Raw genomic sequence first — 17222 nt, 5'->3', positions numbered from 1 at the left:
CACTACAGTCTCTCTCTCTCTCTCTCTCTCTCTCTCTCTCTCTCTCTCTCTGAGGAACTAAAGAAGGGTCTGAGGACCACTACAGTCTCTCTCTCTCTCAGAGGGACTAAAGAAGGGTCTAAGGACCACTACAGTCTCTCTCTCTCTCTCTCTCAGAGGAACTAAAGAAGGGTCTTAGGACCACTACAGTCTCTCTCTCTCTCTCTCTCTCTCTCTCTCTCTCTCTCTCTCTCTGAGGAACTAAAGAAGGGTCTGAGGACCACTACAGTCTCTCTCTCTCTCAGAGGGACTAAAGAAGGGTCTGAGGACCACTACAGTCTCTCTCTCTCTCTCTCTCAGAGGGACTAAAGAAGGGTCTTAGGACCACTACAGTCTCTCTCTCTCTCTCTCTCTCTCTCTCTCTCTCTCTGAGGAACTAAAGAAGGGTCTGAGGACCACTACAGTCTCTCTCTCTCTCAGAGGGACTAAAGAAGGGTCTGAGGACCACTACAGTCTCTCTCTCTCTCTCAGAGGGACTAAAGAAGGGTCTAAGGACCACTACAGTCTCTCTCTCTCTCTCTCTCAGAGGGACTAAAGAAGGGTCTGAGGACCACTACAGTCTCCTCTCTCTCTCAGAGGGACTAAAGAAGGGTCTGAGGACCACTACAGTCTCTCTCTCTCTCTCAGAGGGACTAAAGAAGGGTCTGAGGACCACTACAGTCTCTCTCTCTCTCTCAGAGGGACTAAAGAAGGTTCTAAGGACCACTACAGTCTCTCTCTCTCTCTCTCTCTCTCTCTCTCTCTCTCTCTCTCTGAGGAACTAAAGAAGGGTCTGAGGACCACTACAGTCTCTCTCTCTCTCTCTCTCTCTCTCTCTCTCTCTCTCTCTCTCTCAGAGGGACTAAAGAAGGGTCTAAGGACCACTACAGTCTCTCTCTCTCTCAGAGGGACTAAAGAAGGGTCTTAGGACCACTACAGTCTCTCTCTCTCTCTCTCAGAGGGACTAAAGAAGGGTCTAAGGACCACTACAGTCTCTCTCTCTCTCAGAGGGACTAAAGAAGGGTCTTAGGACCACTACAGTCTCTCTCTCTCTCAGAGGAACTAAAGAAGGGTCTTAGGACCACTACAGTCTCTCTCTCTCTCTCTCAGAGGGACTAAAGAAGGGTCTGAGGACCACTACAGTCTCTCTCTCTCTCTCTCAGAGGGACTAAAGAAGGGTCTGAGGACCACTACAGTCTCTCTCTCTCACTCTCAGAGGGACTAAAGAAGGGTCTTAGGACCACTACAGTCTCTCTCTCTCTCAGAGGAACTAAAGAAGGGTCTTAGGACCACTACAGTCTCTCTCTCTCACTCTCAGAGGGACTAAAGAAGGGTCTGAGGACCACTACAGTCTCTCTCTCTCTCAGAGGAACTAAAGAAGGGTCTTAGGACCACTACAGTCTCTCTCTCTCTCTCTCAGAGGGACTAAAGAAGGGTCTGAGGACCACTACAGTCTCTCTCTCTCTCTCTCAGAGGGACTAAAGAAGGGTCTAAGGACCACTACAGTCTCTCTCTCTCTCAGAGGGACTAAAGAAGGGTCTTAGGACCACTACAGTCTCTCTCTCTCACTCTCAGAGGGACTAAAGAAGGGTCTGAGGACCACTACAGTATCTCTCTCTCTCTCTCTCTCTCTCTCTCTCTCTCTCTCTCTCTCTCAGAGGGACTAAAGAAGGGTCTGAGGACCACTACAGTCTCTCTCTCTCTCTCTCAGAGGAACTAAAGAAGGGTCTTAGGACCACTACAGTCTCTCTCTCACTCTCTCTCTCTCTCTCTCTCTCAGAGGAACTATAGAAGGGTCTTAGGACCACTACAGTATCTCTCTCTCTCTCTCTCTCTCTCTCTCTCTCTCTCTCTCTCTGAGGAACTAAAGAAGGGTCTTAGGACCACTACAGTCTCTCTCTCTCTCTCTCTCTCTCTCTCTCTCTCTCTCTCTCTCAGAGGAACTATAGAGGGGTCTTAGGACCACTACAGTATCTCTCTCTTTCTCTCTTTCGCTCTTGCTCGCTCACAAGCACACTTAGAACCACTACAGTGTCAACAGGGAGGAGTGGCCATAACCACTCCCAAGACATACTAATATAGCTTAGCCTACAATTGCCATAGAGACACAAAAACCCCACAGTAACCACTCTGATCCATAAAAGCCAACGAGGAGTCCAAATTGAGTGTTTGTTTGCAGTACAAGATGAGCCAAGTAAACAAACCTGTGGTTACTGACAGGTGTTCCCACCATTGTTCATTAGAAATCATCTATAAATGGGGCTGATTGGCTGGGAGAGAAGTCTCTTAATTGATTTTGTATTGAATGATCAGTAGGTGTCCATCAATGCTAATTAAGGCTTGTTCATCAAGTAAATGAACAACATGTTCTTCAGTGAATTATATAAAGGCAGGGGAATGACAGGCGGGGTAATCTAACTGTAACTTGTAGAATAAACCCAACAGTACAGCACATACAGTTCCATGTAGGACTCATGTCTTTGGAACAGTTGGTCTTTAAAAATCTGCAGTTCAAACTATAACAAAGCGGCACCCCACCACTGTTTTGGTAAAAAGCTAAGGGATAACTATATTTTTAACCATGTTTTGAGGCTATACACTGTTTACAATTGCATTGTTTACAAATATTGGCGTAAAACAAGCTTTTCGATTGGGTTCTGATAGGGTATGACAGTTAAACTAAACTCATGGGGCATTTATAAGTAATATTCTTCAAGAATCTATGGGTAGATATAATTAATTTCAAAGTCCAAAAATGGATGTAGGAAACGCAGACTGCCCCCTTAAAGACAAAGTACAGTAATTATGTGAATGCAGGTAATGGTTATGAAACCTGTTGGACAAGCCATACTACATATACTATATTGGCATGAGGGGGTGTGGTATATGGCCAATATACCACGGCTAAGGGCTGTTCTGAAGCGCAACGCACAACAGAGTGTCTGGATACAGCCCTTAGCCGTGGTATATTGGCCATATACCACACACTTGCTTAAGTATGATAATAGCTTTCAAAGTGAACATGAAAGGAATTTCCCTTCCTCACAGGCAATTTGCAATCAAGTCCTTTGTTCTTTTGTCTGAATGTTTGCAAGATGGATAAACATTTGTGAAGAGAATAGATCGTCTTGAGTTTTTGTCATTTCATGGTCTGTTATTCAGGCAGTCTGAAATTCACATTAAGTGACAATGAAGCAAACCACAGCCAGGAGCAATCATAACAACATTGTTATAAAGGAGTTATTGTCTGATTTGTTAATGGTTGATTAATGGTTTGACTCACCATTTATATACATATTTATCAATGTATTTATATACAGTAGCAGTCAAAAGACTACCTCATGAAGCTGGTTGAGAGAATGCCAAGGGTGTGCAAAGCTGTCATCAAGGCAAAGGTCCTAATCCAGGCACTTGTCATCTCCTGTCTGGATTACTGCAACTCGTTGTTGGCTGGGCTCCCTGCTTGTGCCATTAAACCCCTACAACTCATCCAGAACGCCACAGCCCGTCTGGTGTTCAACCTTCCCAAGTTCTCTCACGTCACCCCGCTCCTCCGCTCTCTCCACTGGCTTCCAGTCGAAGCTCGCATCCGCTACAAGACCATGGTGCTTGCCTATGGAGCTGTGAGGGGAACGGCACCTCCGCACCTTCAGGCTCTGATCAGGCCCTACACCCAAACAAGGGCACTGCGTTCATCCACCTCTGGCCTGCTCGCCTCCCTACCTCTGAGGAAGCACAGTTCCCGCTCAGCCCAGTCAAAACTGTTCGCTGCTCTGGCACCCCAATGGTGGAACAAGCTCCCTCACGACGCCAGGACAGCGGAGTCAATCACCACCTTCCGGAGACACCTGAAACCCCACCTCTTTAAGGAATACCTGGGATAGGATAAAGTAATCCTTCTAACCCCCCCCCTTAAAAGATTTAGATGCACTATTGTAAAGTGGTTGTTCCACTGGATATTATAGGTGAATGCACCAATTTGTAAGTCGCTCTGGATAAGAGCGTCTGCTAAATGTCTTAAATGTAAATGTAAAGGGTGGCTACTTTGAAGAATCTCAAGTATAAATTATATTTTGATTTGTTTAACACTTTTTTGGTTACTACATGATTCCATATGTGTTATTTCATAGTTTTGATGTCTTCACTATTATTCTCCAATGTAGAAAATAGTAAAAATAAAGAAAAACCCTTGAATGAATAGGTATGTCCAGACTTTAGACTGGTACTGTATGTTACTGTGTTTAGTTAGCCAAGACTCAACTTGAAGTTCAGTCTGCCTTCAAGTCAAAACTGTCCTATTCCAATATGCTTTCACCGCAGTGACGGATGAGGGATATGGCTTGAAACACGTATGTCAATCCGTGAATAGAAGGTGTTGCTTGTACTCCTAATTATCCCATTATCCAAGCCACAAAACCGAGAAGATTTAAATACTGCTCGTTTTTCATTAAACTGCTTTTTTTCGTCAGCATGCTAGGCTAGGTAATGCTAAAGCAACACATTGGATTCACAACATTTATTATATTACAGTTTATTAATAATTAAGTAAATGGTTTATAAGGATCTAAATTAATCATCAACTGAGGTATTAGTAAGTAACTGTTCTCACATTTATAAATGTACCCATAAACCATGAATAAATATACCATTCATGACATACTGTATATAAATACATTTATAAATATGTAAATACATGCTGAGTCAAACCATTAATCAACCATTAACAAATACATTATCAATAATCTTATGTTGACAATAACTTATGTTGACAAATAAGTACATTAGTTGTATATTATTAATAATTTACAAATTGTTAACATACTATGATCAAACAATTTATGAAGGATCTCATAAATCATTAATAAATCATTTAAAATAACATTTATAAATGTGTAAATGACTATTTAGAGATTGCTTAATGACATTTACAAATGTTGGAATAATGATGAATAAGTGATAAGTAAACTCTTTCCAAACTGTTTATATATTGTTTATTAAGGGTCCTTAATATAAAGTGTTACCACATTGTCAATAACATGCATGCAGGGTTAGGTAGCTTACTTTCTGAATGTAATCCGTTAGAGTTACTAGTTGTCTGTCCAAAATTGTAATCAGTAATGCAACTTTGGATTGACCAAACTCAGTAATGTAATCTGAATACATTCCCTTTACGAGGCATTAGAAGAAGACAAAATGGATCCATCAAATGTGTGTTATCATAGTGGTCTCTGATTGGTGGTCATCATTTGGTGTGTCATCATAGTGGTCTCTGATTGGTGGTCATCATTTGGTGTGTCATCATAGTGGTCTCTGATTGGTGGTCATCATTTGGTGTGTCATCATAGTGGTCTCTGATTGGTGGTCATTATTTGGTGTGTCATCATAGTGGTCTCTGATTGGTGGTCATCATTTGGTGTGTCATCATAGTGGTCTCTGACTTGTGCTCAGACTTGCTCAGGTCGAACAAACTTTAACGTATTTTTACAATTGAATGTCATTGAGAAAACAGAAAAGTGTCATAATGTATTTTATCACGCAAACATCCTTTCTGAATTTAAAAGTAATGGAAGACGTAACCATCTAGTATTTCAACAGCATCTGTAATCTGATTACAATATCTTTGCTGGTAACGTAACTGATGGTTATCAGATTACATGTAATCAGTTACTCCCCAACCCTGCCTGCATGTGTCATAATTACTTGGCTGGAAGGAAATCAGCTCTGAGAGTCTGCTATTGGAAAAGTATTTTCAAAAGAAACCCATAGGACTATTGTTGAATGTAACAATGGTCTTAATTTCTTTGAAATGTTTACCACGCGGTACCATTTTGTTTGAAGCTAGACGGGAGAGAGCCCAAGCATATGTAAGTCATTGGAGTTATTACTTTGATAGTGTGCTTTCCCAGAAAACACTGAATTATTTCACTTCCATATGGAACTTTTTATTTTACCTTTATTTAACCAGGAAAAGACAATTGAGACACAGAGTCTCTTTTGCAAGGGAGGCCTGGCCGAGAAGGCAGCAGCAATCAGCACAACAGAACAGTAATGTTAAACATGAAAAACAATCAGCACAACAGAACAGTAATGTTAAACATGGAAAACAATCAGCACAACAGAACAGTAATGTTAAACATGGAAAACAATCAGCACAACAGTACAGTAATGTTAAACATGGAAAACAATCAGCACAACAGTACAGTAATGTTAAACATGGAAAACAATCAGCACAACAGTACAGTAATGTTAAACATGGAAAACAATCAACACAACAGTACAGTAATGTTAAACATGAAAAACAATCAGCACAACAGTACAGTAATGTTAAACATGGAAAACAATCAGCACAACAGAACAGTAATGTTAAACATGGAAAACAATCAGCACAACAGTACAGTAATGTTAAACATGGAAAACAATCAGCACAACAGTACAGTAATGTTAAACATGAAAAACAATCAGCACAACAGTACAGTAATGTTAAACATGGAAAACAATCAGCACAACAGAACAGTAATGTTAAACATGGAAAACAATCAGCACAACAGTACAGTAATGTTAAACATGGAAAACAATCAGCACAACAGAACAGTAATGTTAAACATGGAAAACAATCAGCACAACAGAACAGTAATGTTAAACATGAAAAACAATCAGCACAACAGAACAGTAATGTTAAACATGGAAAACAATCAGCACAACAGAACAGTAATGTTAAACATGAAAAACAATCAGCACAACAGAACAGTAATGTTAAACATGGAAAACAATCAGCACAACAGAACAGTAATGTTAAACATGGAAAACAATCAGCACAACAGAACAGTAATGTTAAACATGAAAAACAATCAGCACAACAGTACAGTAATGTTAAACATGGAAAACAATCAGCACAACAGAACAGTAATGTTAAACATGAAAAACAATCAGCACAACAGTACAGTAATGTTAAACATGGAAAACAATCAGCACAACAGTACAGTAATGTTAAACATGAAAAACAATCAACACAACAGAACAGTAATGTTAAACATGAAAAACAATCAGCACAACAGAACAGTAATGTTAAACATGGAAAACAATCAGCACAACAGTACAGTAATGTTAAACATGAAAAACAATCAACACAACAGAACAGTAATGTTAAACATGGAAAACAATCAGCACAACCACATGACCCCAGCTACAGGAAACATTTACACTCCTCCTGAACAGAGTTTTGCACCAGGGTTTTAAAACAATGTGAGTATTAGTAGATAGATACATTCAGACTTGTTCAGGGAATTATTCAAATCATGTACAGACGTGTTTTATTGTTGCATTACACAAAACAGAGAAAATACAGATATATCTATGTAAAGATATGTCAAAGCTCAAACACATCAATAAATATATGGACCAGATAGTCATAATAAATATACATTATACTCACAAAGCAACCATTCGTTGTTCACTGATGCCCATATCCTTCCTCACAATAGTTTTTCTGGTAGATAATCAGTGATTGGTTTGGGCAGGAGCTCACCTGAACTGACTACCGCCACCTCAAATGTTCTACTGCTCGAGTTCCTGCACCTCTTATAGAATATTAGCTTGAAAGAATATACATTCAATTTGCTTACTGCTGAGAGCTAAAATGGTCGGCTTGACATACCAATCTTGATGTTGAATCAACGAGGATATTTACATGTGTCTAAACCATGGGTCTTCAATGACATCAAAGAAATGCTATATACAGTACAAGGTGAAGCAGTGGAGTTGGGGGAGTTTCCATATTGCCCATATGGTCCATCAATAGCTCTGGTCCATGGTGTTATGTGTGGCTTGCTGATGCTGAGCCTTCTGTGAAGCTGAAAGTAGCACCCTGGACCAGAGCTAGTCCAACATAGTGTCTCCTAGCTGTAGTAAAGATAGATCCAGGGGTTGGTACAGCTGTTCAGACTGGCAAGCAGCATGATGATGACAAACAGTGGACCTGAGAGAGAGAGAGAGAGAGAGAGAGACAGAGGATATGGCATGCTAAAAATAGCACTACAGGTTTCCACAGAAAGAATGGGAAAGGTCATGCAAATCAATGGAACTGGAGTCCAATCATTGTTATTAAACTAGATACCTGTGGCTTCTAGATACCTGTGGTGGCACAAGGGTATAAATGATTTATGTCATAACTGACAGTAAACCACATTGATTTCTAATCCCAAAGTGTATTGGTCGCGTACACAGTTTAGCAGATGTTATAGCAGGTGCAGCGAAATGCTTATGTTACTAGCTCTTAACAATGTAGTAAAATGACAAGCAGATCCACAAATAAAATCTAATTTACCATTTGTGGGCGCTGTACTGGGACTCCATGCAGACCACAACTGGACCACAAAGAAGGGGCTCCAGCATATCGAGTAGACCATAATGATGACGAATGTCATTTTGACCGTCTTCAACATCGCGCTCGAGACCCCTTTGGTGCCCGTGCGCCCTTCGCTCGTGGAAGCCTGGAGCGCCTTTCTCTTCATGTTAAAGTATATCCCCGTGCATATTTTAATCTGGCAGTACAGCAAGATGATAACCGGGAGAACAAACACTGATAAAGTAATCCAGCTGATGTATATCTTAGAACCCCAAGGTTCAATAAATGTCGCCCAACAATCATACAGGTTGTCCTCTAGTTCTTGGAGAGAGAAGATGAAGAGTTGCGGAGTGCTGAAAGCCAGAGAGATCAGCCACGCTGCGCCTATGGCGACGTACCTCTTAAAGGAACCCTTCAAGAACGACACCATGGGTTTGCAGACCGCATGGTACCGATCAATGGTCATGGCCACTATCATGTATGTGGAGGCGAACATCCCAACCACCTGAAGATATTTCACCGACCTACAGACGAAATCTGAGCCGCGGAACCGGTGCGTAATCTCCATGCAGAGCTGCGGTAGGACTTGGAAGAAAGCGACCACTAGGTCCGCGAAGCACAGGTGCAGAAGGAACAGGTGGGTCCTTGTATTCATCTTGCGCTTCCTCCGAAGTGCACGTAGAAGACACAAATTCCCACATGTGGCTAAGACAAAAATCAATCCCAAAACTCCAGCTTTTAGAAGCGCAAAGTCGTGTTCACCTGTTTCATCAGTTCCTCCCGCGTCCTCCCGCTCTGAACTGCCATTGCCACTATAATTGAGTTGTAAACTCATTGTCCCTTACAAGATTTTTTTGGTTACTATTTGTTTTTTCATTGTTAATTATGTTCAGTAAATTAGGTCCAATACTTTCCTATTGGCAATTCGGCCACTATCTCTCGCCTATGATGCGCAGTAGCTCTGCGCAGCAGCAACAAGTGCTTTAGCTGGTAGTAGCGTCGTATTTGCCTGACGACTCAACCTGAATTTAATTTGCTGCTCCATTGATCGCAACATACCTTCAAGAAACGTCAGTTTGGCCGCCCGGCGCTATGTGGTTGGGTAGCCCTGCAAGCATCGTCTGACTGAGACATTTTGTACGGGCCATCAGCGTCTGAGAAAAGATGGGCTGCAACGACAGGTGCACCAGAGCTGTAGGCCTGTTTAAATATGGCTCTGGATGCACCAATGAAATCAGAATGTGCTGTATAGGTAGGTGCGCAGTGCGCATTCCCAGAGTGTAATGAACATCTAGGCTACATGTTCAATATGAACACCTCCCCTGGCTTCACACGTAAGTGCACATTCATTTCCTTCAATGTCCCTCATTTCCATTTCTTCTCAATATTAATTGGAGACATAGACCTGTACTTTGTCACCATCAGCCACATGGGCCTAATGGAAAGCCTTTCTTCCACAAAATACAAAAGGAACAGACTACATCCACCCCTAAACAAGACTCTTTCAAATGTAATCCATGTTGAATATGATTGATAAAAGTCAGGCATAAGGACTTGTATCCTTTACAATTTAATGTAAAAGAACATTGGTAGTGCATTTCTCCCTCAGCATCCATGTATCAATACGGCCCATGTTTACTTAAAAGCATCAAGTCAACAACTGTTTTGACTGGTCACGGCATATTCTTGGAGAAAGGGATTTTCTAGAGATTCAGACTGTGGTAAATGTCATATTGTGAAATGATGTGTTTATACCGTTACTCTGGCCTCTGTGAGAGCACTTCTCTGAGTCCTGTTTCACCTAGTGCCTTTGTGACAATCGTGAAGAAAAGGTCATTTGTACAGTACTTATCAGCAGGAAGGCACATATCTGAAAGGATGTATTGAATATTGAAGCTGAGATTTGTGTCTAGCAGTTTGCAGAGCCTTCTGAGTGTTACTGTGTGCTGAGTGCTGTTATTCATTATCCACAACCTTTCCACACCATGACTGTCTCCCAAATGGCACCCCATTCCCAACATAGTGCACTACTTTAGACCCTATGGGCCCTGGTCAAAAGTAGTGCACTATATAGGGAATAGGGTGCCATTTGGGATGCACACCACATCATGCTAGAATAAAAGGCTGTTTTGCTTCAGTGTGAGGACACACTGACACTGTTTATGGCGCTGTTAAGTACCACATAATAGTATTTTCCAACTATACAACTGCATATCTATTATGCAGTTCATGCCACCCGTTCATGCCACCCGTCCATGCCACCCACCCATGCCACCCGTCCATGCCACCCGTCTATGCCACCTGTCCATGCCACCCACCCATGCCACCCGTCCATGCCACCCGTCTATGCCACCCACCCATGCCACCCGTCTATGCCACCCGTCCATGCCACCCACCCATGCCACCCGTCCATGCCACCCGTCTATGCCACCCGTCCATGCCACCCGTCTATGCCACCCACCCATGCCACCCGTCTATGCCCCCCGTCATGCCACCCATCTATGCCAACCGTCCATGCCACCCGTCCATCAATCAATCAAATTTATTTATTTATAAAGCCCTTTTTACATCAGCCGATGTCACATAGTGCTGTACAGAAACCCAGCCTAAAACCCCAAACAGCAAGCAATGCAGATGTAGAAGCACGGTGGCTAGGAAAAACTCCCTAGAAAGGCTGGAACCTAGGAAGAAACCTAGAGAGGAACCAGGCTCTGAGGGGAGGCTAGCCCTCTTCTGGCTGTGCCGGGTGGAGATTATAACAGAACATGGCCAAGATGTTCAAACGTTCATAGGGTCAAATAATAATAATTACAGTGGTTGTCGAGGGTTCAACAGGTCAGCACCTCAGGAGTAAATGTCAGTTGGCTTTTCATAGCCGATCATTCATGCCACCAGTAATGCCACCCATCATGCCACCTATCCATGCCACCCATCATGCTCAGTGACAGAGAGCAATATGATCAGGGCAACATACATACAGACGTAATGTGCATACATTAGTGATGCTCTAAAGCTTGCTGTCGTAAAGCAAGTCAGAAATAGACCCTTTTAGATTATTCATCCAGTGTTTATTACGTTTCCATTGCTGCATCTTCTGTCTTCAGATATCAACTTTTACACAGCATGTACTCTATGCCTAAAATATATATATATAGTTTTTGTTTCCCAATGGCTCTTAGCTACACTGCTATATACTTTAAATGAATCTGGAGTGGTGCAGTAAAGCTGTATCTAGCTACGGTATACAGTAGATCTGAGCTACATTAGCCACTTTGAAATGATTCTGGAGTGACGCTGTAACACCACTTAGCAATAACTGCAATTTTGTCTTCTATGATCCCTTGGGATTCCCAATATCCCCACTCGGTGTGATTCATCTTTAGGTTGTGAAGCATCGTGCACTGTGTACGATAGACTTTAAAATGAATCTGGAGTCATACAGTAAATGAGTGTAATTGACTTCTATATGACCTCATGGGATTCTCTATATCCTCAGTCTCTGTGTGAATCATCTATCGGTTCCAAACATCTGACCATCTCACTCTGAGTCTTGTTTACTCCTATCATCAACCTTACCTATACGGTTCCAAACATCTGACCATCTCACTCTGAGTCTTGTTTACCCCTATCATCAACCTTACCTATACGGTTCCAAACATCTGACCATCTCACTCTGTGTCTTGTTTACCCCTATCATCATCCTTACCTATACGGTTCCAGGGAGCACGGTGCAAGACCCGGTTGCTATGGGGACTTGTCATGGTTAAGAGCGAAGGGCAACTTGAATTGGATTGCGCCACTAATATATGGAATTATCTGCTGCCCTTCATAGAAAGGAACATAATTTCAACAACGTTTACTATTGAGTCAGTTCAGAGCACTGTGACAGGAATCTGGATACAGTGTATAATCAGAGAATGCTTTTCTTCTATGGATGATAGAACAATATTGACATATGACATAATAATGACATATGACATAATAATGGGTTTGCTTCTGCTGTATGTTTTTGATTATCTCTATTGAAACTGTTATTACTGTTTGAATGGAACAAAGGGGAAGGGGTTTTGCTATAAAACATCCATACATACACAAACACAAAAATGTAATTGTGTTTAATTTTGGCAGCTAGGATCAACAGGAGTATCCAGCAGCACTGTGCCTCTGTGGGTTGTTACTGTGCTTCTCCAGCAGCACTGTGCCTCTGTGGGTTGTTACTGTGCTTCTCCAGCAGCACTGTGCCTCTGTGGGTTGTTACTGTGCTTCTCCAGCAGCACTGTGCCTCTGTGGGTTGTTACTGTGCTTCTCCAGCAGCACTGTGCCTCTGTGGGTTGTTACTGTGCTCCTCCAGCAGCACTGTGCCTCTGTGGGTTGTTACTGTGCTCCTCCAGCAGCACTGTGCCTCTGTGGGTTGTTACTGTGCTTCTCCAGCAGCACTGTGCCTCTGTGGGTTGTTACTGTGCTCCTCCAGCAGCACTGTGCCTCTGTGGGTTGTTACTGTGCTCTTCCAACAGCACTGTGCCTCTGTGGGTTGTTACTATGCTTCTCCAGCAGCACTGTGCCTCTGTGGGTTGTTACTGTGCTTCTCCAGCAGCACTGTGCCTCTGTGGGTTGTTACTGTGCTCCTCCAGCAGCACTGTGCCTCTGTGGGTTGTTACTGTGCTCCTCCAGCAGCACTGTGCCTCTGTGGGTTGTTACTGTGCTCCTCCAGCAGCACTGTGCCTCTGTGGGTTGTTACTGTGCTTCTCCAGCAGCACTGTGCCTCTGTGGGTTGTTACTGTGCTTCTCCAGCAGCACTGTGCCTCTGTGGGTTGTTACTGTGCTCCTCCAGCAGCACTGTGCCTCTGTGGGTTGTTACTGTGCTCTTCCAACAGCACTGTGCCTCTGTGGGTTGTTACTGTGCTCCTCCAGCAGCACTGTGCCTCTGTGGGTTGTTACTGTGCGTCTCCAGCAGCATTGTGCCTCAGTGGGTTGTTACTGTGCTCCTCCAGCAGCACTGTACCTCTGTGGGTTGTTACTGTGCTCTTCCAGCAGCACTGTGCCTCTGTGGGTTGTTGCTGTGCTTCTCCAGCAGCACTGTGCCTCTGTGGGTTGTTACTGTGCTCCTCCAGCAGCACTGTGCCTCTGTGGGTTGTTACTGTGCTCGCATGTTATTACACGCTGTACCAGAGAGTCATTTATTCAACTGGTCTATGCCCACTACTGGTGAAGCAGGCGTACTGTTTGTGTCATGTAATAGGGTGGAAATCCAATAAACACGTTGAGAACTCTATGGCCCTTTAGAGCGGGCACAGGGAACCGGCACAGGCACAGGAACAGACACAGGAACAGGAACAGACACAGGAACAGACACATGAACAGACACATGAACAGGAACAGACACAGGAACAGGAACAGACACAGGAACAGACACAGGAACAGGAACAGACACAGGAACAGGAACAGACACAGGAACAGACACAGGAACAGACACAGGAACAGACACAGGAACAGGAACAGACACAGGAACAGACACAGGAACAGGAACAGGAACAGGCACAGGAACAGACACAGGAACAGGAACAGACACGGGAGCAGACACAGGAACAGACACAGGAACAGGCACAGCAACAGGCACAGACACAGGAACAGGCACAGGAACAGACACATGAACAGGAACAGACACAGGAACAGACACAGGAACAGACACGGGAACAGGCACAGGAACAGGCACAGGAACAGACACAGACACAGGAACAGACACAGGAACAGGCACAGACACAGGAACAGACACATGAACAGACACAGGAACCGGCACAGGCACAGGAACAGACACAGGAACAGACACATGAACAGAAACAGACACAGGAACAGACACGGGAACAGACACAGACACAGGAACAGACACAGGAACAGGCACAGACACAGGAACAGACACATGAACAGACACAGGAACAGACACAGGAACAGACACAGGAACAGGAACAGACACAGGAACAGACACAGGAACAGGCACAGACACAGGAACAGAAACAGACACAGGAACAGACACGGGAACAGACACAGGAACAGACACAGGAACAGACACAGGAACAGGCACAGACACAGGAACAGAAACAGACACAGGAACAGACACGGGAACAGACACAGGAACAGGAACAGACACGGGAACAGACACGGGAACAGACACAGACACAGGAACAGACACGGGAACAGACACAGACACAGGAACAGACACAGGAACAGGAACAGACACAGGAACAGGCACAGACACAGGAACAGGCACAGACACAGGAACAGACACAGGAACAGAAACAGACACAGGAACAGACACAGGAACAGGCACAGACACAGGAACAGGCACAGACACAGGAACAGACACAGACACAGACACAGGAACAGACACAGGAACAGACACATGAACAGGCACAGACACGGGAACAGGAACAGACACAGGAACAGACACAGGAACAGACACAGGAACAGGCACAGACACAGGAACAGGCACAGGAACAGACACAGGAACAGGAACAGACACAGGAACAGACACAGGAACAGACACATGAACAGGCACAGACACGGGAACAGGAACAGACACAGGAACAGGAACAGACACAGGAACAGACACAGGAACAGACACAGACACAGGAACAGACACGGGAACAGACACAGACACAGGAACAGACACAGGAACAGGCACAGACACAGGAACAGACACAGGAACAGGCACAGACACAGGAACAGGCACAGACACAGGAACAGACACAGGAACAGAAACAGACACAGGAACAGACACAGGAACAGACACAGGAACAGGCACAGACACAGGAACAGGCACAGACACAGGAACAGACACAGGCACAGACACAGGAACAGACACAGGAACAGACACATGAACAGACACGGGAACAGGAACAGACACAGGAACAGGCACAGACACAGGAACAGGCACAGGAACAGACACAGGAACAGGAACAGACACAGGAACAGGCACAGGAACAGGCACAGACACAGACACAGGAACAGGCACATGCACAGACACAGGAACAGGAACAGGCACAGGAACAGGCACAGACACAGGAACAGGCACAGACACAGGAACAGGCACAGGCACAGACACAGGAACAGGAACAGACACAGGAACAGACACGGGAACAGACACAGACACGGGAACAGACACAGGAACAGGCACAGGAACAGGCACAGACACAGGAACAGACACAGGCACAGACACAGGAACAGACACAGACACAGGCACAGACACAGGAACAGACACAGGAACAGACACATGAACAGGCACAGACACGGGAACAGGAACAGACACAGGAACAGACACAGGAACAGACACAGGAACAGGCACAGACACAGGAACAGGCACAGGAACAGACACAGGAACAGACACAGGAACAGACACAGGAACAGACACAGGAACAGGCACAGACACGGGAACAGGAACAGACACAGGAACAGACACAGGCACAGACACAGGAACAGGCACAGACACAGGAACAGGCACAGGAACAGACACAGGAACAGGAACAGACACAGGAACAGACACGGGAACAGACACAGACACAGGAACAGACACGGGAACAGACACAGGAACAGACACGGGAACAGACACAGGAACAGGCACAGGAACAGGCACAGACACAGGAACAGGCACAGACACAGGCACAGACACAGACACAGGAACAGGCACAGACACTGGAACAGACACAGGAACAGACACAGGAACAGACACAGGAACAGGAACAGACACAGGAACAGGCACAGGAACAGGCACAGACACAGACACAGGAACAGGCACATGCACAGACACAGGAACAGGCACAGACACAGGAACAGGCACAGGAACAGGCACAGACACAGGCACAGACACAGGAACAGGCACAGGAACAGACACAGGAACAGGAACAGACACAGGAACAGACACGGGAACAGACACAGACACAGGAACAGACACGGGAACAGACACAGGAACAGGCACAGGAACAGACACAGGAACAGGCACAGACACAGACACAGGAACAGACACAGGAACAGGAACAGACACTGGAACAGACACAGGAACAGACACAGACACAGGAACAGACACAGGAACAGGCACAGGCACAGGAACAGACACAGGAACAGGAACAGACACAGGAACAGACACAGGAACAGGAACAGACACAGGAACAGACACAGACACAGGAACAGACACAGGAACAGGCACAGGCACAGACACAGGAACAGGCACAGACACAGGAACAGGCACAGACACAGGAACAGGAACAGGCACAGGAACAGGCACAGACACAGGAACAGACACAGGAACAGGCACAGACACAGGAACAGGCACAGACACAGGAACAGGCACAGACACAGGAACAGGAACAGGCACGGACACAGGAACAGGCACAGACACAGGAACAGGCACAGACACAGGAACAGGCACAGACACAGGAACAGGAACAGGCACAGACACAGGAACAGGCACAGACACAGGAACAGGAACAGGCACAGGAACAGACACAGGAACAGGTTCCATTTGGGACACATCCAGACAGTGGTTTTACATTGAGGTTTGAGAGAATTCGTGGGCACCCCATTGTGAGATTTGAATGGACCTTGTCCAATTACCTTTGTTGAAATCATAGAAAACAATGTTCCTCCCAACCATGTTGTATCAAGATAAGAGACAGGCAAAAACCACTGAGCTCATTTGACATTTGCACACCTTCATGACATTTCACACTGCATGTTGTTGAATGAGACTGCACGGAAGAATCCATAGTAGAGATAGATAAATCCTCAATGGGATGATCAATGAATGATCTCTAAATCATCCATATTTAATTTGCATCACATGTTGATATTGTATTTTATCAATTGAACA

General features: G+C 44.6%; 1 protein-coding gene across 1 annotated transcript; it reads right to left on the bottom strand.

Moving 5' to 3' along the window:
* Positions 1 to 7070: 7070 nt before the first annotated feature.
* On the bottom strand, positions 7071 to 9898 carry LOC106597533 (arg8-vasotocin receptor-like). The gene is made up of 2 exons (XM_014188709.3): positions 8342 to 9898; positions 7071 to 7993 (listed from the first exon to the last, which is right to left on the bottom strand). Exons 1-2 carry the CDS (start codon positions 9195 to 9197, stop codon positions 7914 to 7916), a joined length of 936 nt encoding a protein of 311 aa, XP_014044184.1. The 5' UTR covers positions 9198 to 9898; the 3' UTR covers positions 7071 to 7913.
* Positions 9899 to 17222: the final 7324 nt, after the last annotated feature.

The sequence above is a fragment of the Salmo salar genome, chromosome 17, assembly GCF_965601325.2.
Source record: "Salmo salar chromosome 17, fSalSal1, whole genome shotgun sequence".
NCBI classification, from domain to species: domain Eukaryota; kingdom Metazoa; phylum Chordata; class Actinopteri; order Salmoniformes; family Salmonidae; genus Salmo; species Salmo salar.
This window is presented reverse-complemented; position numbering and strand designations above follow the sequence as displayed.

Bases quoted from the DNA above. Each gene is read 5' to 3' on its own strand.
- LOC106597533 (XM_014188709.3), bottom strand. From the start codon at position 9,197: ATGAGTTTACAACTCAATTATAGTGGCAATGGCAGTTCAGAGCGGGAG. The intron at 7,994-8,341 runs GTAAATTAGATT...TCTCTCTCTCAG, and splicing joins CAGTACAGCGCCCACAAATG to GTCCACTGTTTGTCATCATC.